At 36.9% G+C, this 23,600-nt stretch overlaps 2 protein-coding genes across 2 annotated transcripts in view; one reads left to right on the top strand and one right to left on the bottom strand.

The window, feature by feature from the left end:
* Nucleotides 1-23,600, bottom strand: part of C1H6orf141 (chromosome 1 C6orf141 homolog) — a 46,276-nt gene that overhangs the window by 14,778 nt on the left and 7,898 nt on the right. The gene's annotated exons all lie outside the window — the stretch shown is intronic.
* LOC112914181 (cytochrome P450 2K6-like) lies at nucleotides 4,174-21,004 on the top strand. Its single transcript, XM_025991188.2, has 9 exons — nucleotides 4,174-4,281; nucleotides 6,212-6,374; nucleotides 10,337-10,486; nucleotides 11,959-12,119; nucleotides 13,874-14,047; nucleotides 14,699-14,840; nucleotides 15,214-15,398; nucleotides 17,309-17,450; nucleotides 20,767-21,004. Exons 1-9 carry the CDS (start codon nucleotides 4,174-4,176, stop codon nucleotides 20,952-20,954), a joined length of 1,413 nt encoding a protein of 470 aa, XP_025846973.2. The 3' UTR covers nucleotides 20,955-21,004.

Below are 23,600 nucleotides of genomic sequence, written 5' to 3'. Positions count from 1 at the left end.
AATGTGGAATTTTATCTGAGCTCTATGCTCTAGGAATAGTGAATGTTAAAGGGTCCTTACCCTTTATGCTCCAGAAAATGAAAGAGCTCACTGGAAAAAACCACCCTTCCTCATAAGACTCGATAAGACTTACAAAATCTCCTTGTTTACCTATGACAAAGCCAAATACAGACCCTCCAAAATCCCATATTTGCCTCATTAAATTATAACCTCAACTATTTACACCACTGATCAATCAGAACAAAATGCTTGTTAGTCAAACTTGGTTAAGCTTCTCTCTTAGCTCCAGCTGGAGCCAGCATACAACCCCTCCTGAGAATAGGCTGGCCTCAGGTGGAAGAATATTCTCTGAGCTACTATGCGATCATGCCCTGCTTTCATCCCCCTTCAATTTTTTTCTTTCTTTTGTTTCTTTCCTCATTTTTTACCTTATTTTTCTTCCTTTTTCTCTTTTACTGCATTAGGAGGCAATTCTTTTTGAGTCACTATGCAGTTGTCAGCAAAATGGTGCCCCTGCCTGACTCCATCTCACCCCTTCACAACCTGGAAGTCTCAGGGAAACTCTTCCTGAGGAAAAGCCCGTCAGCCTAGCCCAACTCTGAGGCACTGAAAACAATGTTTTGGGTATGTTTATGCCTTATTCATTCCAAAATCACTTAAAGTGGTAAATAATGCTATTTAGATTGATTTGATTAAAAACCTTAAGTTTTACTGAGAAGTTTTTGTATTTTTGGTTCACATTTTAAATGGAGAGATTAGGAGCACCTGGGTGGCTCAGTGGTTGAGTATCTGCCTTTGGCTCAGGTCATGATCTCGAGGTCCTGGGATCTGGTCCCACGCCAGGTTCACTGCAGGGAGCCTGCTTCTCCCTCTGCCTATGTCTCTGCCTCTCTCTCTGGGTTTCTCATGAATAAATAAATAATATTTAAAAATTAAATAAATAAATAATAAAATAAAATAAACTGAGACATTAGTTTATAATTATTGACTGTAATTACAGACAGTTGGTGAAAATTTACCTGTTTTCAGGCTTTACCAGCATTTGTTTCCACCAATAATCTTTAAGCTATTTGTTGTAAATCTTGAGATGCCTCCCATGAGGCAGGGGAGGATATAAGACTATACTTTATTCATCTAGGGATTTTGTCAAAACTAACCAAATATATTTAAGGGTCCTAATTCATTGAGCAGGTTGCCACCCTCATGAATACTGTTATATTTTCCCCAAATTTACAGATTAGCAGATAGCCTAAATTCTAATTTTGTTTGATTACCAAGAAAAAATCCTGAAGATGTTTGATATTTTGGTGTCCTATAGATGGTCCACAGAAGTGACTTCCTAAGTGAAATATTAAGGTGATCATGCTTATCATCTTGGATATAGTGAGAGAGGCAAGTGTGCAGATTAATAATAATGTACATTTTATAAAGAATCAACTATTTACAGTATAATTTTAATTTACAACTCACTAGAATGAAACAAATTTTGGGAGTGAAATGGCCCTCATCTTTTAATTAGGAATTTTGGTAATCCAGTGCCATATATAAATGTAGAAAACATGCCCAATCATGTTTGGTAGGTAACTGGCCAATAAATCAGATTGTTTTCATACATTTATTTTATTTATTTATTTTCATCTATTTATTTTAATTTTGATAAATCCTTTATATTAATAATACTTCATATTGAATCATAGAGTGTAAGTAGCTTGGCACAAGCAACAGAATAAAAAGCAGAATCTGAATCCAAATTTATATATGCTGGTGTTGAAGGCCACACTTTTTTTTTCATTATGCCATGCATTATGCATCAAGAGCTGTATTATGTGCTTCAGACCCTCCTTAGACCCAGAAATTAAATACCATAATATAATATTGGGGTACATGTAAACTCTTAGTAATAATAATAATAGTAATAATAATAAACACTTATATTGCATGTTATCAAAATTAAGGAATGACCCTCAGTTCCACATCATTATAAAAGCATGGTAATAACCTATACACTCTTTCTCCTGAAATAAGAGCTTTGGAATCAGCAAAACGAATTCTCTTACTTATTAACTATGGGACCTCAGGCAGATCACTTAACTTTTTGTTTGTTTTTTAAGATTTATGTATTTATCTGAGAGAGAGAGCACAATTAGAAAAAGTGGCAGAGGAAGAAGGAGAGAGAGAATCTCAGGCATATTCCCCACTGAGTGTGGAGCCTGATGCAGGGCTGGATCTCATGACCTCAAGATCATGACATGAGCCAAAACCAAGAGTTGGACGCTCAACAAACTGAGCCACCCGGGCGCCCCAGATCACTTCTTAAAGCTTCAATTTCCTAATTTGAAATACTGGAATAATAATAACAACACTAGGATCTATTATTATATACTGCATTGCCTATTATTGTATAGCAACTTAAAACGATCCACTACGTTTTAATTATTGACACACCCTGTTTGGTCTGATCGGACTTTTTGTCTCTCCCTTTACTCCTTGTTTTAGAAAAAGACCCTATTTGACAGTAACACTGTTAAGCATGGATGCCATTGAACAGGTGGCTTTGATACTAACAGTTGCTTTCCATGCAAAGGAATACTGCCCTTCGTTTTGTGTCTATAGCTGCCCCTTTTAGATTATTCACAAGTTCAAGACATGGTTGAAGAAGGTTTTCATTACTGCCTTCCAGATAGGGCTAATTGGTATTGTGTTCCAGCAACCAATAGCCATGTCAAGCAGAGAAGTCACATAGTTGTATACAGAACATTTAGTATCATGGGATTAAGCCATGTGGTATAAAGAGTATTGCAAAGAAGCAGACTTAAGTCCTACTTGTGGCTCTCTTGGGAAGAAGCTTCATGACCCTTGCTGAATCTGAATTCTCTTGGTTTGTTTACCTATCTACAAAATCACAGAATTTGGTACATATAGTCACTCTGTTCCCCAAATTCCAAGTTACTAGGAATGACTCTCCAGAAATAAAATATTTGGAGGACTTCAATCACTTATTTGCACCCTGATTTATTCACTAATTTAAACTTGTTAAGTGCCAGGAATTGTTCTAAACATTGGAGATCCCACAGTGGGGGGAAATAGAGTCCTTGATTTCAAATTTAAATTCCTTGAGTACAACAAATGATAAACTAAAAAAGTAAATATGAAACATGATGGCAACTTGTAGGAAACTTGAGGAAATACTGTTATCAAGAAGGCAATATATTTAAAAATTGTTCAATTTAATCTATTAAACTAGTTCATTATTCACAGTCATTCTAGCACAAAAAGGAAAGATACGTATTTCTTTCTTGAGCAAATTGACTAGAATGGGCTATATCTCAGATGCAAAAGTCAGTAGCACAGAAAGATGGAAAATTTGATGACAGCAATATAAAAAAATACAGAAAAGAATATAGACATAAACAAATGAGAAAACTTTTCAGGAGTGAAAGAGGGAAAAAATGAAGTATGCCAGGCAGTGAATTTTAAGTCTTTGTTAACAGTTGTATATGTGTCCATTTTTAACTCATTGTAACAAATGAATAATTTATGTATTTCTCTCAATTTCAAATGCAACTAAGGCTCAAAGACCTCAAGTTAAAAACCAATGCTCTTTCCATTGGCACTGGGACTCCTATGAAACTCTTTTAAGAACTTACCATTGTATAGGAATCTTGAAATTCTTGGTGTGACACTGTCATTTGAGCAGCCACACACAGATCATGGGGTTATCTTAGCAAACAATACAACTTTTTTTACTGTGAAATGTAGATTTCACATCAAGGATTAAACATACTGTGTTTCTCTGAAATTTCAAGACAAATTCTTGTTTTACATGAAGAGGAAATCCTTTGCCCAGGCTTTATTGGATAAAACAGATTGAACTGAGAAGTGAAAAGAGAGAAGGGAGGAGGAGCTGAGATAAGGCAAGCATATCATGTAGGGCTGAACTCACTTTAATTATAAAATAGATGGTTGACTATAATATAGGACAAATATTATGAGCAATGCCTCCATGTTTTTGATTTGCTTTGGAAGTTGCTGATTCTGCTTGGTTGCAATTGCAGAGATTTCTATTACCTCAATAATTACATCTACGTAGAGATAATGAGTGGGTTTGACTTTTCTATCATACTTCCAATTCTGAGCCTGCTTCTTATTTTTCTTTTAAATATAAAAATCTTCATGACTAAGGCTTCCAAGCAACATTTTCCTCCAGGACCCAGACCTTTGCCAATTATTGGAAATCTGCATATTCTCAATCTGAAGAGGCCATATCAAACTATGCTGGAGGTAAAAAATAAATGAATGTTCATTTCATATTTTAATTTTCACATTATTCTTACCCTTTTATAGGTGTATTAGCATGCACATATTTACAACTGGGTCACAGATGTGCAATGAAGTAACTAGCTAGGATTCAAAGTTAACTGAGCTGTTGTAAATTTAATTTTTTGTTTCTTTTCAATTTGGATATATAAAAATATTAGTAAATATATTTCTATTTGTTATTAAGTGATATTTTTATCCAGAAATATTTATGATTTATATCCTTTATTTCAACCACTTTGGTCTACATATTCCATACTCTATATCTGTATTCCATATCTTACATATTTCACTATGAAGGAACTGAATTATGATTATAGTCTTACTCTAGAAAATGTTTATTTTTATTCAAAACAATGTGTACAAAAGGCACAATCAAGAGTATGGCCCTAGCAAATTGAGACCTAGAACTACCTGTCATTAATTAGCTATGGCATTTGTATAAGAATTTAGTTTTGTTTTTGTTTGTTTTGTTTTTTTGCCCCTTTCCTCATTTGTTTTGTTTTTTAAATTCCACATACAAGTGAAATCATAAGGTATTTGTCTTTCTCAGTCTAATTTATTTCACCTAACATAATACCCTCTAGGTCCAGCCATGTCATTGCAAATGGCAAGAATTCATTCTTGTGTGTGTGTGCGTGTGTGTGTGTGTGTGTGTGTGTGTGTAATATCTTCCTTATCCATTTGTCTGTTGGTGGACACTTGGGTTGCTTCTATATTTTGGTTATTGTATAATGCTGCAATAAACATAGGGGTGCATATACCTTCAAAGTAGTGTTTTATTCCTTTGGGTAAATACCAGGTAGTGGAATTACTGGATCACATGGTATTTCTATTTTTAATTTTTTGAGGAACCACTGGTTTCTTTTTTTTTTTTAAGATTTTATTTATTTATTCATGAAAGACAGAGAGAGAGAGAGAGAGAGAGAGAGAGGCAGAGACACAGGCAGAGGGAGAAGCAGGCTCCATGCAGGGAGCCCAACGTGACTCGATCCTGGGGCTCCAAGATCACACCCTGGGCCGAAGGCAGGCGCTAAACCGCTGAGCCACCCAGGGATTCCCGAAACACTGGTTTCCATAGTGACTGCACCAATTTACATTCCTACCAACGGTTCATGAGGGTTGCAATCCTGTTATTTTCCAAAGTTCAGTTTCCTAAAGAAAGAAATATTAAAAGTTTCTTTCTCATTCTTTACCTAAACCTTAGTTGGATAAAGACCACAAGCTATGCAGCCAACAAGCCTGCATGTATATTCTTTTTTGAGTATTGCTATTTATTCTGTGAATTCTTGAAGCCACAGTGTCTTGCCTATATGATGGAAATGATGATAATATCTACTTTTCTGGCTTGTAATGTGCATTAGAAAGAGATACTGGCAACATATTTAGGAGGCAATAAATGATCATCTTGTTTATTTTTAATTATCAGAGAAAATTGAATGTTATTTTGTAGTAAGAAGTGTCACACAGTAGTGGGGAACTAACTTGGACCTACTATGGTCATAGTATCCCACAAAGGATAGAGCATGAATATGATGGTTAGGTACTCAGGGTGGTAGTCAAGAAGTGTTTTTGTCTTCTTAGAGTCCTATGTGGGCATTTTCTGAGACCAAACAAAGGTATAAGAGAGAGATACTATGAATCAATTCCATGATGTCAGAGCACTGCAACTGTGAAATCAAAATGGAGCATGAGGACAATCAGTAGATGATCATAATAATTATGGCTTAAACAAGTGTAGCAACCAAGGAGCATCCTTAGTCCAGTATTCTCATTTCACAAGAATATAAAACTGACTCGTTTGTCAGAATTAAATTATCAAAGATCAAGATCCAGTTCATTTTTTATTACAGTATCATGTTTTAATCGCTTCTCTTTTTATTACACACCCAAGCTCTCCCAGAAATATGGCTCCATTTACAGCATCCAAATGGGTCCAAAGAAGGTGGTGGTACTCTCTGGATATGAGACAGTAAAAGAGGCCCTTGTCAATTATGGCGATCAATTTGGGGAACGATCTCAAGTGCCCATATTTGAAAGACTTTTTGAAGGAAAAGGTAATAAATTCTAAGCTTAAAATGTATCCTTATGGTCAAAATTACTAAATCAATTGCACTGTATTATCTTTAAAAATTCCTTTCATGATTTAATTTTTCCTTCATCAATATACATTACACAAATAGTAGTTACTTAGGAGAAAATTTATGATTTATGATTTTATTCTCATTGTATATGTTAATTCTGTTAAACAAATTATTATTAGCCAGCAACTGTGTGAAAAGTACAGTGCTGGAGAATATAAAGAGAACAGAGGCCATCGGCTTAAGAGGTCACAGTCTAATGATTGACTTTGATCCATCAAACAATACAGTAACAATAGTGTTATAAATAATACTGAACCATATTTTCACCAGATAAAATTGTTGCATTTTGCTTATGTGAGTCTTGGATAAATGTCCTGAGGAAATCCAAATGCTATACTTTTATGTCATTCCACTAATATAATAACTCTTTAAGTTATTACATCAACCCTTTAATGTTAATTACTCTAAAAATGGGAATAGTTTCATCTTAACATTAATTATTTTTAGTCAACTAGTAGTATTTACTAGACTACTAGTTTAGTACTAGTCTAATAAATACTACTAAGGCATTTTAATTCTTTAACAACCTTTTAAAAAAAGCATTTCTCGCACTGAGGTGGACACTTGACGGGATGAGCACTGGGTGTTTTTCTGTATGTTGGTAAATTGAACACCAATAAAAATTAATTAAAAAAAAAAAAAAAAGCATTTCTCACACTATCCTTCTCAAAAGCCTTATTCTCTGAGATATTAGTAAATGTTCTATCCAAAAAAGCAGTGTCAGTGAAGTGAATTTGAGAAATACTACATATTACGGGCCTCTCTTGGACTCAGGGGGTACCTATTAGGATATTAAGACCTCTGAGAAAACATCAAAGTCTGTTTAATTTTATTTAATTCAGTTTTCACACTTTTTAGTGCTTAGAAGATTTTTTACATGAAATTTATTAGTTAACATATAGTGCAATATTGGTTTCAGGAGTAGAATTTAGTGACTCATCACTTACCTACAACACCCTGTGCTCATCATAACAAGTGTCCTCCTTAATTCCCATCAGTCATTTAACCCATCCCCCACCCACCTCCCTCCATCAACCCTCTGTTTTCTACTATTAGGAGTCCCAAACAAACTAGTGGTTTTTTTCCCCTCTTTTTTTTTCTTTTTCCCCGTTTTCCATATGTTCATCCGTTTTGGTTCTTAAATTCCACATATGAATGAAGTCATATGGCAGTTGTCTTTCCTTGACTGACTTATTTCACTTAGCAAAATATCCTCTAGCTCCATCGATGTTGTTGCAAATGGCAAGATTTCATTCTTTTTGATAGCTGAGTAATATTCCATTATGTGTGATTTTTTGGGGGGATATATATATATATATATATATACCACATCCATTGTTGGAATTTTTTTCTTAGAATTCCGACTAACATCTCACAAAATTAGCATTGAGGAGTAACGGTTCATTCAGTCCCTTATCTTTAGCTCCTGGGAGAAATTTGGGACACTTTTATTCTTTCTAGAATCTTCTTTTATTCCTTCTAGAAATTTGGGACACTTTTTGTCTATTGCCTCTGGCATCTCTGTTCTTTTTCACAATACTTCATATATTACTCACTGATTTTATGATTGTACACAAAATTGTTTTAATTTGTATCAATGTCAAATCTAATATTTTTTTTTCCTTAGCAAATAATTCATTTTAGGAATCAAGTAGTCTTTTTTCTTAAGTGTAGAAACTGCTCAGAGGAAAACTACTCTTTGTTCAAAGAGAAAATGATTACTTCTCTGCTCCACACCCTGTCTAGTAATCCACCCAAATTGGTACAGGCATTCTTTAAACCAATTTTGTATAAACAGAAAAACAATTTAATATTTTTGTTACCATTAAACCATTTTGGAGTATAACTTCACCTTAATAAGTTATTTTGCCATGTAACCTAAATATATTTCAAACTTCGGTCCCAGCATTTAAGAGAAGTTCCATTCCTTATAATGCTAAATTAATGTTCTCCACAATTACATGGCTGAGCTATTGCTATTCCCTGAAAGATACAATGATTTCTGTGGGCCCTTCATATTATACTACTGTGTTCTCAAATATGAATTTTTAAATATAAAAATGAGATAGTTCAAAGAATCACATATTTGTTGTAAAAGAGTTTTATGCACACAGGATCCATAGACAAATAATATTATATTAATATAAGAACTGAATGTGGGCAGAATCTAACCTTCCTTTGAAAGGAAGGCTTAACCTCACACAAAGTGGCCACAACCATGCAGGAGACATCTATCTTGTTCTGGATTTCATGTTGACACTAACAAGGATGGCGCTGCCCCGTTTCCAACACCTTGGTTGCCTTATTTATTCTAGTTTCCTATTTCTGGTTATCAGTCAAACTCAGAAAGTCCTCCCCTGTCTCTTGTACCTCAAATCAAATGGAGGAAGGGCGGGGACTAGGGACTGAAACACAAGAAGAATGCCACTACTACCACAAATCCCACCATGGAAAGAGGTGGGCCACTTTGGCAACCTTCTCTCTCCTTATTTTTCTGTAAGTTAGTATATGTCCCAACTCTTCTAAACCTTATTTGATTATTATTATTTCCTGTAGCCACACACAAATTCATCTAGCAGTTTTATTCAATAAATATTTATGGAGCACCTACTATATGCTACAACAATATGTGTGCCTAGAAATTAGTACATATAGCACTAATGTGGAAGCTTGGTTACACCTCTTGGTAGTTATTTACTGTAACTTTTTTCTTGGGTACTCTTGTGTCTATAGTCTACATTCTTCCCTATCAAAAGAGACTTTGTTTTTATCGTTCATGTATCCATTAACCACACCTACATGATGTAAGCATATAGTAGAAACTCAAGAATTGCTTAATAAATTTGTCAGAGATATAGAACTAAAACCAAAATCTTCTCCCAGCCCAGAAATCCTCCTCTCCACAAAGGTAATAGAAAAAGAAGATAATTTTATTATTGAATAAGCATCAAACCAAAATGTGATATCTTTCACAATCTACTAAGAAATTGCAAAAACATAAAGAAATGCCACTCTTTTATATAACCAAGCAGATACAACCCATTACAAAAATGTCCTTAAGAGAAACAATAACTAGTCCTCAATAACCAAGAGAGCTTGGCAGCACCATTTGTTATACATAGTGCATCCTTGATTCACCCGGTAATTGGAGTGACCATCTGTGTTAATTGGATAAAAAAGAATAATAGGATTCCTATATCTTCATGATAAGAGGTAGTTTTGAACTTGGGGCAAGGTACTCACCAAAGTAAGGCTCGGCCCTCCCACAGAATCTGGGAGAAATGGGCACTTTCTTTTTTTCTTTTTTCTTTTTAAAATTATCTTTTTTTTTTCTTTTTTTTTCTTTTATTTGTTCATGAGATACACAGAGAGAGAGAGAGGCAGAGACACAGGCAGAGGGAGAAGCAGGCTCCATGCAGGGAGCCTGACGTGGGACTCGATATCCCAGGTCTCCAGGATCACACCCTGAGCTGGAGGCGGTGCTAGACCACTGAGCCACCCGGGCTGCCCTGAAAGGGGCACTTTCTTCCTGGATGTCTGTATTCTGAAAAACAGGTGGCCCCAAAGTCCCTGAGAAAGCCATTGCTAGGTCATAAAGCTGACCAAAGACCTATTCTAATTTTCAGAAGGACTGAAATGAGTCCTGAAATAAGTCTGACATATCTGAAATAAGTCAGAATGACTTATGTATAAGTCATACATATATATGATATGATTATATATTACTTACAAGTCTTCTAAAGTAAATGCTTTGAGAGGGGAGTCTCTTATTTTCAACAGGAAGGATAAAGCTTCTTTTACTTTTTATTTGTCCTCGCAAATTAAATGATAAAAGCTTTGAGGAAATAATTTTAAAACACTCTCCTCATTATAAGGAATTGTTTTCTCTCACGGTGAAACCTGGAAAACTATGAGAAGATTCAGTTTGGCCACCTTACGGAATTTTGGAATGGGCAAGCGGATCATAGAAGATACCATTATAGAGGAATGCCAACATCTCATATGGAGCTTTGAGTCTCACAGAGGTGCGTAGAATGAATTAAACCATGTCTTATTTTTCATGAGAAAGAACCCAAAAGCTATATTTTATTATTTACACATAATTTCAGTCTCACAGGAAAATTCCAAGAATTTACAAATAATTCCCCAAATCATACTCTTCTGTAACATACCCCAAATGTCAACATTTTACATTTGCCATCTCTCTTTCTCTCTTTTTCTAACCTGTTTGAAAGTACTTTGGAGACATGCTCTCCCTTTATTCCTAAACACCTCAATGTATTTCTTAAAAATAAACAAAAATATTCTCTCCCATCCCCAAAGTACATTTTTCAAAACTCAGGAAATTAGTATTGACTCAGTAATCCACAGAACTTAGTTTGCCAGATTTTGCTGTTGTGCCATTAATGTCTTAAATAGCAGGAGAAAATCTTGACACATGCATTACATTCAGTTGTCACGTCTCTTTTGCCTCCTTTAATTTGGAACAGTTCTTCCATAATAGATATGGTATCTGATCTCTTTAAATGATAGAGAGTTAATTCCATGTTATTTTAATATTTAATTATCTTCATGTTAAAAGTTTTCTCATTTCTTTAATAAACTGAGTTCATTCCTTACTAAAAATATGCTCCTTTGAATATTATCTTCACTGACGCAGGTAGTAATATGAAGAAAAATGGTCAAAGGTAGACAAGCCTGAGATGAATACAGAAAAGAGACAAGGGTCAGGGCTCCACGTGCTAAATTAGCAGTCCCTGTATACATAGAAAGCCTGTCAGCACTTTGGAGAGAGTATCTATAGGAAAACATCTATTCCTTCTCCATGGTTAAGCTTCTAACAATTTCTCAGGACTTTGTGAACATAGCATCTCACATACCTCACATGTATATATTAAGAAGTAAATATATTCTCTATAGAAATTACCCCAGGTCTTTAGCCTCCACATTTAAGATAGGTGCTGATGTTAAGAGTAAGTCTTAGCATTCCAGTGGCCAAAAATAAGTGTACTTCCACTGATACATATTTAATAATCTAAATAGTTTTCAATGATGCTGAGGAAAACAGGTCCCAGTAACAGAAGAGGCTAAAAATAAGAGGCTCTGGATGAAGTTCTTTCAAGTAAAATCATCTTAATATTATAAATATCCTATTTTAAATTTTTGAATTTGATTGAAGCCATCTAGGTTGATATTTTCTCAGATGTTATGCTTTAACATTTGCTACACACACACGGAAATGTCCCTCACCTGGCACATTTTAATTCCTTTAAATGAGACACATGTAGATTTTTGCTAACATATACTTTCAGTATTTTAATCAAATTCTGGATATTTTTCAAGGCCCATCTACTCTCACCTCTTCTTAAAAGGCATGGTCACCGATAATCCATTCCTCCATGAAATCTTTTCTTGACAGTCTGTCCCAATCATTCCAGGACTGGTTTAATACTGTTTATGTGAGCATTCCTAATCTGATTAATGAATTCTCTTGTAGGAAAACCCTTTGAGGTCAAAACAGTAATGAATGCTTCTGTTGCTAATGTCATCGTGTCAGTGTTGCTCGGAAAACGGTTTGATTACCAAGACACCCAATTCCTGAGACTCTTAACCTTGATTGGTGAAAATGTGAAGCTCATTGGAGGTCCTAGGATTGCGGTAACTGTATCTTCCCTATTCAATTTTACTTCCTCTAGAGTATTATTCAAGAGACCATGAAAAAGTATTTGCCATTTCAAAAATGTACACTTTCTGGAACATTCTGAATACAGAGATGTTACAAGCCTGGTTGGTTAACACATCTGATAATTCTTCCATCACAAATTACTGCATCAGGGATCCCTGGGTGGCGCAGCGGTTTGGCGCCTGCCTTTGGCCCAGGGCGCGATCCTGGAGACCTGGGATCGAATCCCACGTCGGGCTCCCGGTGCATGGAGCCTGCTTCTCCCTCTGCCTGTGTCTCTGCCTCTCTCTCTCTCTCTGTGACTATCATAAATAAATAAAAATTTAAAAAAAAAAAAAAAACCAAATTACTGCATCAAATACCTTATGATGCATGGATTGTGAATCATATCAATAAATAGTGCAATATATGAGTTCAGTAAATTTTTACAATCTTGGCCATTCATTTTTTACCTATACCACTAGTTATGAATCGACTATGGGGTAAACCACGAATGAATAAGAAATACTCAGTAGAATTCACTTAGAAGAGTGAATTTAAAGAAGTATCAAGTACTAGAAAAAGTATTAAATAAAACTTTAACATTTATTCTGATTCATGGAAGTTCAAAATAGTGCTACAATCCAATTTTTTTATATTCATGAGCAATAAAGTTACTATCTTCTAGAATGTTGGGACTAAGAGCCTTGTCAAATAGTTCCCATTTTCAATAGCACAACTGACAACTAACAATGTTATTGGTAGTTATTGTTAATTTGGGTTCTATTTTTTTTATTAAGATTTTATTTATTTACTCATGAGAAACAGAGAGACAGAGAGGTAGAGACACACGCAGAGGGAGGAGCAGACTCCATGCAGGGAGCCCGATGTGGGACTCGACCCCGAGTCCCTAGGATCACGCCTTGGGCCAAAGGTGGCGCTAAACCCCTGAGCCACCCGGGCTGCCCGAATTTGGGTTCTCTTATGATAAGTACAGATTTACTCTAAATACAGGTATGAGAGAAGACTGGAACAGGTGACTATGTCTAATTTTATTTTTAACTCAATCAGAGAATGACAATTATCATATGATTTCACTCATGTGGAATTTAAGAAACAAAACAGAGGAGCGTAGGGGAAGGGAGGGAAAACTAAAGACAAAACCAGAGAAGGAGACAAACCATAAGAGACTCTTAATAACAGGAAACAAACTGAAGGTGGCTGGAGGGGAAGTGGGTGGAAGGATGGGTTAACTGCGTGATGGTCATTAAGGAGGGCAGATGATGTAATGAGCACTAGGTATTATATAAGACCAATGAATTGCTGAACTCTACCTCTGAAACTAATAATGCACACTATGTTAATTATTTGAACTTAAATAAATTAAAAATAAGTAAATAAATAGTTCAATCTTTAAAAAAAAATTTTTTTTTTTTTTTAAGATTTTAGTTAGGGATGCCTGGGTGGCTCAGTGGTTGAGTGTCTGCCTTCTGCTCAGGGAGTGATTCCGGATTGAGTCCCACATTGGGCTCCCTGCAGGGAGCCTGCTTCTCCTTCTGCCTTTGTCTCTGTCTCTCTCTCTCTCTCTCTTTCTCTGTGTCTCTCATGAATAGATAAATAAAATCTTTAAAAATAATGGAAGTCTAAATGAGATATTATTTCTATAATGCTTCTAGAAATAATGGTGTCATTCCCAGGATTGCAGGCATTACACATATATATTTAACTATGTTGTTTTCTATTCTTTCAGCTTTTCAATATGTTTCCAGTTTTGGGGTTCCTCCTAAAAAGTCATAAGACAGTACTCAGGAATAGAGATGAATTATTTGCTTTTATAAGGATGACTTTCCTAGATCATCAGCATAAATTTGACAAAAATGATCCAAGAAGTTTCATTGATGCCTTTTTGGTCAGACAGCAGGAGGTAATAGTGTTTTGCTCAGGGGTTACCTTAGCCTATTGTTTATTATTTTGCTTAATTAATAGCATCTTGAGGAAAAATATTTCTTTCAAAGCAGAAAGATCACTGGATTCAATTAAGTTAATGATGGCAAATATGTACTCTACAAAGAATGGTATTTACTACATTTTCCATTCTTGAGTATTTTCTACTGCTTTTCACATCACTCTCTTTAAAGAAAACAAAAACAAAAAAACAAAAAAAAAAAACAAGACATATATATGACCTCCAATGTTAGCTTTTAGAATTAGTACAGTATTCCTTTTATTGCATTGGAAATGTGTTTCATTAAAAAAAAAAAAAAGGAAATGTGTTTCATTAACACAAAGATTTAATGCAATTTTTAAAAAAGAAACAATGTTGGGCATATTCTAATCACTCAGTTAAAAACTAATTTCCAAATGTCAAAGAGCCTTTCCCATTGTTAGAATTATTTATCATGATTAGCACTTGGAATGTACTTTACCCCAAAATTCTGCACATCTTCATAATAAAAAAAAATCCACTCTATTGAAAGAATGCCAGGCTTAGTTTTTTAAATTCATGTTGGGTTATTTGCCATGACTGACCAGTATAAAAATATTTCATCACTAATGATTCCTTTTCCCTTTTCAGGAGAAAGATACATCTACAACCTATTTCAGTGATGAAAATCTGGTGGCACTTGTTAGTAACCTCTTTGCGGCTGGTACAGAGACCACGGCCACCACGCTGTGCTGGGCACTTCTGCTCATGATGCGATATCCTGAGGTCCAGAGTAGGTCTCCTAAGATTCAGAGCATTGCCTGAAGGAAGGACTCAGAAATCTCTTGGGTGGAAAAGCAGAATTCTATGGCCACACTGGATACCTTTAATTTATACCCTCAAGGACAGTGTGTATCTTTAGTTTCCTTTTGACATAAGAAAGGAGATTTTGCTCTTCAAGCTTCTGGAGATGGTCTGCAGGTGTCACTCCATGTAGGTCCCCAGAGGAGCCTCAGGAATAGAGGTCTAAGAGTGGAAGCAGATCAGAGAAAAGATGAGTCAGAACTCAGCGCTTAGGTTTGATTTTCACATGGAAGGAAAATTGAGAAGACTGTTCCAATATCCCCCACCCTACCCCCACTCTAATCATTCTGTATTTTATCCAGAAAAGGTCTGTGATGAGATCACCAAAGTTGTGGGGTCAGCTCAGCCTCGGATTACACATCGAACTCAAATGCCATACACAGATGCTGTCATTCACGAAGTACAGAGATTTGCTAATATCCTGCCCACGGGCTTACCTCATGCAACAACCACAAACGTTATGTTTAAAAATTACTATATCCCCAAGGTAAGGGTTTAAGAAGGGGAAGTGAGGGAAGAGGGAAAAAAAATGTCAGCTGCTCAAAAATCACAGACGCACTGCAATAAACTGCCAAAGGCGATCTCAGCCTCCTGCTCCCTTCCTACCAGCCAATAAAGGTGAACTGAGCATGTCAGTTTGTGTGTAGACAGAACAGGTGCTAATTACTCTGCGCAACCTTAAAAGGTATTATTATTTTTTACATGGTAGTTGAGGAAATTGGGGTTCACAGAGCAAGATGGGTAGGTAGGGGGGCCAGATCACCGCCAGATCCCCGGAAAGGGGTGCCACCATTTAGAGAGCGGTTCACTCCACACAGGGCCCCTGAGAGCAGCACCTCCAGCCCCACTTCCCTCCTCACACAGAAACATGCTCAGGCCCTCTGCTTCTCAACCTTACAGCATCTAGATGCATTCTTTGCTTTGCCAGTGGAAAGAATAGATCTTTGCTAAAAGTATACTGAAGGCGGGAATTTGCAGAGGACCAGTGTCTGCCCACAGCACTAATTCTTTTCCTTAAAGTTTAGTCTGGTCACTGCTTCTGAGCCATCTCTACATGAATGCACAGGGGCCACTGGTTATGTGGACCCCCTGCCCACACTATCACTTGCTACCCCCTGTGCGTACCCTGCAAACAAGGGGGCAACATTCATGTTTGGAGTTTCTCTTCTCAGCATGCATGAAACACACTGTTCGACTAAATTTATCAGATTATTAGCTCATGAAAACAAATATGGCAGGATTTTAGAAATAAAATATGGCAAATAATGGCAGGATTTTAGTTCTGAATTTATCAGATTATTAGCTCATGAAAACAAATATGGCAGGATTTTAGAAATAAAATATGGCAAATAATGGCAGGATTTTAGTTCTAATTATCTATCTGGCTACAAGCTACGTAGAGCACTGTATCAGAGCTTCACAGGTACAAGGGGTCTAACACGCCTACCATGCTACTGGCGGCTGGGTCCCATGGTTTCACTGAGCTCCAATGGAAATATCTAGCACAGTTCTTAGGAGGAGGAAAAATCCACAATGTCCACGTTACATATACTTAACAAATAAAAAAGAAAGCAACAAAGGTAATTTTAAAATAAAACACTTTAAAGCAGTTGTTTGCTTTTCATGACTCAAAAACTATACCGATTCACGTGCTAAGCCAGCTAACCACAATGATAGTATCCCAAAGATTTCTTGGACAGGAAGCTATGATTAACTATGGTGAAATAGTAAACACTGTCCTTAACTGAGAGGCAGTCTTTTCTTCCTACTCTTATTTTATTTTTAGTCTTCAGAATACTCTTTCCTGTATCACAATTAGAGGTCCTTTCCTTGATGTCCTCAGTTGTCTCAGAGCATGTAGCAAGCTGTGGAAGGGGGGTAGCTGACTTTTGAGGATTTGTTTTGATGGGCTTGTGAGATCTAGCTTGTCCACTCTTACGTCCCTGGAGGCAAAGGAGCAAAACTTCCCTGAGCCTCAGACCTGCCAGGAACCGCACCAGGTTCTGTCTTGCATATCACTGCCTCTGAGGCTCACAAACCACCACATAAGAATTATTTAACTCCCTTTATATAAGTTTAGAAACTGGGATATAGCAAAAGCTAAAAACATGCCATTATCACATAGCAAACACATGACTAAGTAAGAAACAATTTCCAGTCCTGAGACCAAGGCTTGTGTTTTTTAGTAGGTACTGAACAAAAATGTGGTTGAGTAAGTGCATGTTTCACACTCAATCTCAAGTCCTGCCTGCCGCCCCTCTACTTCCTCTCCTTCCATATTCTTCAAGAACATACTGTTTCTGGAAAATGAGCAACCCAGACCTTCACACTTTTTTAAAGATCCACTTTTTTCAGAAGGAATGTAATGTCTGTCATTAATAGCGCTTCTATTTCTAGGGCACTGAGGTCATCACTTTGCTGACCTCTGTACTTCGGGACCAAACACAGTGGGAAAAGCCAGACACATTTAATCCCAACCATTTCCTCAGTTCTACTGGAAAGTTTATCAAGAAAGAAGCGTTCATGCCCTTTTCACTGGGTAAGATATCCTATTTTGAGAAAGGTGCTTTGAAAAATCTAGAGAGATTGGGCCTTGTCTGAGGACTGTGCTTGGGTTTTGTAATTGTTTCCATGTGGCACTAAATGTCAGAAAGATGTGAGAGTGGAAGAGGCCTTTCCTCCCAGGCTGTAAATTGGCTGTAAGACATTAGGCACTGCAATGGCATTTTCTTAGGGAAACCTTGAAGATTCCTTACAGATGAAGCTATGGAATTTGCGGAGAAAGTTAAACAGGTGACAATGAGCAGCCACCTTCACTGTAACCAGAAAAGCTTTGCCTTATTTATTTTTTTAAGTAGGCTCCACTCTCAGCATGAAGCCCAACTCGAGGCTTTAACTCAGGACCCTGAGGACCAAGAGTTGGTGCGCTAACCAACTAAGTGACCCAGGCACCTCTAAAAAGCTTTGCTTTAATATATACAAATGCCAGTGTTTTTCTTAGGATTTCTTGGGTAGGGTAGAGAGGGAGGGGGCTTAGAGATAGGGAAGAGAGAAGAGCTTTCCACTAGAGTACATTTTGGAATCCAGGGAACTAAATGGATTTACTCTATAATTGTATGGATTCCTGAGAACCTAAAGTGAATTCTCCATTCCTAGGAAAGCATCTTAGCAAAACTGTACCATAAGCAGTTTGTTATGTTGTGCCTTTCTACTTACACAAAGAGTAGGTTAGCATTCACTCCAGGTACCCATTCAGTGATAGGTAAACAGCAGTCACCCAAAGGATAGACTTTCCTTACCTACTGCTAACTAAGGGATAGAGAGAGACACAAAGTACAATGCATTCTCCTAATTTTTACACACAAACACACACATAGGTTGATATACAAGAAAACAGTACATGTATTAATGACTCCTACTTGAAATAAAAATGTAGTATTGCATCTGGAACCAGAGTTAAAGGAAATGAGACAAGCAGCAAACAGTCCAGATTTTTTGAACAGTGGCCCATCTTCGAACAATTTTACCAAACCTTACCTCGGAAATTCTAAAAATCTCCAGCTATACTGTGTGTGTGTGTGTTTCCTGCTGTAGGAAATCTAGAAGCAGTGATACTCTTTTTTATCATAGATAAACAAATGGAAATATTCTTAAAATATAACCACCACAAAACTATCACAAGAAAAAATATCATAAAACCAGTGTTGAGTGTGAAGTCTTCATTCCTTTAATTGTGTTGAAGTCATTCTTCCCCAGTTCTTCTCACTTCTTACTTACTGCATTAAGAAAGAGATTTTGCTCTCTGGAGAGCTTATTTGATCTTTGGTCATGATCACTCCTAATTCTGCATAGAGCATTTTTTAAAAAGATAAGATAATTTGCTATGTTTTCATCAAGGTACCCATAAAAGTAAACTAAACTGATTCGTGCTTTCTCTTGCTAGGCAGCTAGACTCTTACCTTAAACCAAATAAACCTAAATATAGGTTAGATAATTCTCACCCTAAATTGCATTATTTATCGTTCATTTAGATGACACTACTCAATCATACATTTCATTCTGGGCAGGTGGGAAGGTCTAATCCCCAAAACTAGATTAGGTCTTCCTTCCATGGTCTCCCATAACACTCTGTTGAAGCTTGTGAATCTGTATAATATTTACCTCTTTCCTTGTTGGGCTCACCTACTGGGCAGTAAGCCCTTTGGGAGCAGTAGTCTCAAAGACAAGCTAAATTAAACATTGAATTGTTAGCTTTTATTTAATAAATATTTTCAGACAGAGAGAGGTAGTAGACATTGCCTTTCACTCCTAAAAATCCTGCCTTGCTACTAGGCATAGTGAAAAACTGCCCCCCACCACCCCATTTGTGGAGTTAATCTGTTTCCCTGATGTCCTACATAAACCAAAGTGCTACTTTCCATGAGTTGAAAAATAACCACATTTAAATACTTTTCTTAACTTTGAAGTCTTTTGTGACTCAGTATACTTGAGAGTTATCTTCCAAATTAAATAAACAAACAACAACAAAAGAAATCTAACTGGACTGTCTACAATATTTCATTGGCAGGAAAGCAAAGCAGCAGGCTTAGGATTTACAGACCCTGGAAAGAGGAATGAAAAGATCTGGCTGGGTCTTCTACAGGACTGGAAGCAGAAACTTTTCATAATGCCATATCTCAATCAAATATATTATCTTTGTCCTACAATGTAACCACAAAACTCATTAAATTTGAGCCAGAGGGGCCCCTGGGTGGCTCAGTGGTTGAGAATCTGCCTTTAGCTCAGGTCCTGGGATCAGGTTCCTCTTCGGGCTCCCTGCATGGAGCCTGATTCTCCCTCTACCTATGTCTCTGCCTCTCTCTCTAGGTCTCTCATGAATAAACAAATAAAATCTTAAAAAAAAAAAAAAACTTTAAAAAAATTTGAGCCAGAAAAAAATGCACCATTCTCAATTCAGTGTATCTTAAGAAATACATATAACCATTAAGTCCCCGCTTATGTCAATAAAGACTTACCTAGAAGACTTCCTCAATTTTCTTTAAGATTTTATTTATTTATTCATGAGAGACACAGAGAGAGGCAGAGACATAGGGAGAAGGAGGAGCAGGCTCCTCACAGAGAGTCTGATGTGGGACTCGATCCTAGGAACCCAGGATCACACCCTGAGCCAAAGGCAGATGCTCAACCACTGAGCCACCCAGGCGTCCTGAAGATTTCCTCAACTTTAACTGACTCCATTTTTCAAAATCTTGACATTTTCCCAAATAAGTCATGTTCTAAAAGTAATACTAACCAAATCTCTGTTCTTAAAATACTTCAGCATAACCTAGTGTCTACTTATCCTCTGGCCTCAGGTCTTGGACTCCCTAACTCATGATCCATGTTCTGGTCAGAATCAAGTTTTTTTTAGCCCCAAAATACATCATGACCCCTTCTACATCTCACCACAATTTTGCCTGGATGACTTCTCACCGTTTACACAGGAGCTGAGATAGAAAGCTCTCATACAAAGGAAGAGGTCTCCCTGACCCTTCAAATCACATTGGGCACCTTTACTATCTGTTCTCATGACACACTTGGTTTTACCTGTCCTAACATTTTTCAGGTTAAAATGTTAATGTTTGTTGCTTGTTTCCCTTGTGGGAGCTCACAGGGATAGTTAGCATATGTACTTAATTTTTGCATTTCTAGGGCTTCTGCAGAGCCCACAGGACTCAGAAGAGGTTAAAGTGACTAATTCACACATTCTAAAATAGGAGAAATCCCATGTGGACAGCTTTCGTCTTTGTCCAGGTTGCATTTTAGGTTTTTCTGTTCACACATCTTATAACCGTCCATCATATCCATCATTCCAGGTCGCCGGATGTGTGCTGGTGAGTCACTGGCCAAGATGGAACTTTTCTTGTTCTTCACCAGCCTCATGCAGAAGTTCACCTTCCAGCCACCCCCTGGGGTCTCCCATCTGGACCTGGACCTAACTCCCGACATTGGCTTCACCACTCGACCAATGCCTCATAAGATATGTGCCCTGCTCCGGGCCTAGGCTCTGCACTGCAAGCTCAGCCTCAGCTCTTGATTTGGTCCTTAGCACCAGCTCCCCTTTTCTGCATTTTGCCAGCTCAAGCACTTCAGCCACATCATTGCAGAGAGTTCTCAAGTCAGGTCAGACTGAGTTCCTTGGCTAATCAGTGTAGTGGAAGCCTCTCTACTGTCATTTTCTAAGACAGAACATGTGACAACTAGAACTTTCACTCCTGCTCTAAGGTCTTTCTTTCAAATCCAAACTATCCTTTTCCTCCAAAGCATCTGAGTATCACCAATCAGTAGTTTTAATTGGTTTGGGCAGGATGACTATTTAATGGTTTGTTCTAACACACTCATGAACAACTTCAAAACTGCAATGAAAAAAATTCAACTTTTCTTTTTTTTTTGAAAATTCAACTTTTAAGTGAGGATCACACTATATAGAAGACATGTAAGACATGAGTTTCATTTTCTGAATAATCAAAAAAGGGTGGTTAACAACGAATAATTGCATATAAGTATTGCCAGTTTGCTGAGGTCAGAGAGTGAAAGCTCCTGCTCCTCAAATAACTGGAACTTGTGGACCTCACAACCACAACCGTGTGCCTGGTGCTCTGAAGCCCCAGGGAAGGCATAGGCAAGACACACAAGCTGTAGAATAACAAAATCACGGTCAGTTCCCCTGAGATGCAAAGCATCTTCAGCCTTTATGAAGTCAAATGTATCTCCCCATCATAAACATAGATGTTCCTCTCCTGATCTTATCTCATCCCTGTCATAGCAAAACTGGCACTGGATAAAGTGACTCTATCAAAGCAAGACTTTAAGGCTCTTGTAATAGAGGAAAGATGCCAGAACTTAATCTGAACTCACCTCTGCTGAAACACAGGGGGAAGGGTTTTGAATGTTGAGTTCATAGAAAAGCACTAGCGATGTTAGTAGGGAGGCTGATCAATGGCATATAACCTCTACACTGAATTAGATCTCAATGTGCACATTTTTTCCTTAAGGATTAGACCATTTGTGTTTGCTAATTAGCATCCATTGAACTTAGGCTCCTACCCTTCCACAGAGACAAGTAGATAGGGGTGCTGTCTTCCTTGATGACTGCTTTTCAAAGGGATGGGTCACATGTCCTTGAGAAAGACATTCTTGGGTTGTAAAACTGGCAAGAGATGTATTTTTTTTTTAAGATTTACAAGTCAGAGGGGCAGAGAAAGAATGTATAAGTGAAAGTTTTCTTAAGTAAATGCCCTAAAAAAATGGAAGTCAGGGCTTAGAGGCAGAAAGAAGCCTGTCTAAAGTGTAGTCAAACTGAAAGGAATGTTAAGTCCTTCCTGGTCATCCCCAATGCAACATTTTCCACCGAGCCTTTTTAGAATAAGTCAGGTGGGGGATACTGAGGTTCCCTGACTTTGTTGAACTAAACAAAACCATCAAAGATAAAGAAACAGGACCTGCTAATTTTAATTTATTGTTGAACATATTCAAATGCAGGTAGCTGCACTTTCTGAGCTGCACTTAGAACCTAATTGGTATTGCATCATATATCAATTAATTGTCAGTCCAAAGTCAAAATGAATTTGTGGGCTGCTTTTTCTCATTAGGGGAACAGAAACAGTTTTCATTAGAGAGCAGGAAATCTCAAGTTTTAATTCCAACACTCTTCATCCCCCGTGTTTGAGACTTCATGACTACATGCTTGCAGTGGCATACTTGGTGAACCTGGTACCAAAAAGATGATTTTTAAAAACAGAACGAGAAAAGAATATTCAGTAATAATCATAAAGTAAAACAACTAACTTTAATTCTTTGGTTCATCTGATATAATAATAATTTCGGTAAATAATTGTCCAGTAACTAGAAAGTAAATTTTAATAAAATTGAAGTGTCTGCAACAGAAAGAGAACTACTAAATTATACTATTCATGTAATGTTTTATTTTCTTGATTCACTTTTGATGAATAAAAAATAAATTTAATGTTAAATATACTATCCGAATCCAGTAAAACAGTTAATGTGTGAACTAAATTTGACTTTTCAAACAAAAAATATTATATTTTGCTGTTTCCTAATTTTAAATTTTACACATGTCACCTACAATGTCAGAATTAAAGGAACTCAAGTTCTTTTCTTAATCACTATAATACCTGTATTAATGCTTATATTGATTCCTGAAATGCAGGAATAGATAGAGGTTGGAGACACAACATATCCTGAGTGAGTTCAAATGATACTAAACTCTTAGTAATCTATTCTCAAAATGAATACATGTAGTTGATTGTGCATGTGTGTGAGAGAGATATTAGGGAGACAACACTGAAGAGATCGTTAAATTATCTTCCCCATAGGGGCACCTGGGTGGCTCAGTCTGGTTTACTGTCCACTCTTGAGCTCAGGTTATGATCTCACGGGTGTGAGCTTGAGCCTCCCATTGGGCTCTGCAATGAGTGTGGAGCCTGCCTGGGATTCTCTCTCTCTCTCTCCCTCTGCCCCTACCCCACCCCCTTCTCTAAAATTAAAATAATAATAATAATAATAAAAATCTTCCCTATAAAAAATAGAAAAGAAAAATTTTAACCTGTTTATTTCAGGCTTACATCTGTATTATTAAAATTCAAACAGTAACAGGACGTTTTTAGAACTTAGATCAACAATAGATTTT

The sequence above is a fragment of the Vulpes vulpes genome, chromosome 1 (assembly GCF_048418805.1).
Source record: "Vulpes vulpes isolate BD-2025 chromosome 1, VulVul3, whole genome shotgun sequence".
Taxonomy (NCBI): Eukaryota; Metazoa; Chordata; class Mammalia; order Carnivora; family Canidae; genus Vulpes; species Vulpes vulpes.
The sequence above is the reverse complement of the archived record's forward strand: the minus strand, read 5'-3'. Positions and strand labels throughout refer to the sequence as shown.

Bases quoted from the DNA above. Each gene is read 5' to 3' on its own strand.
- LOC112914181 (XM_025991188.2), top strand. From the start codon at position 4,174: ATGACTAAGGCTTCCAAGCAACATTTTCCTCCAGGACCCAGACCTTTG. The intron at 4,282-6,211 runs GTAAAAAATAAA...TACACACCCAAG, and splicing joins CATATCAAACTATGCTGGAG to CTCTCCCAGAAATATGGCTC. The intron at 10,487-11,958 runs GTGCGTAGAATG...ATTCTCTTGTAG, and splicing joins GAGCTTTGAGTCTCACAGAG to GAAAACCCTTTGAGGTCAAA.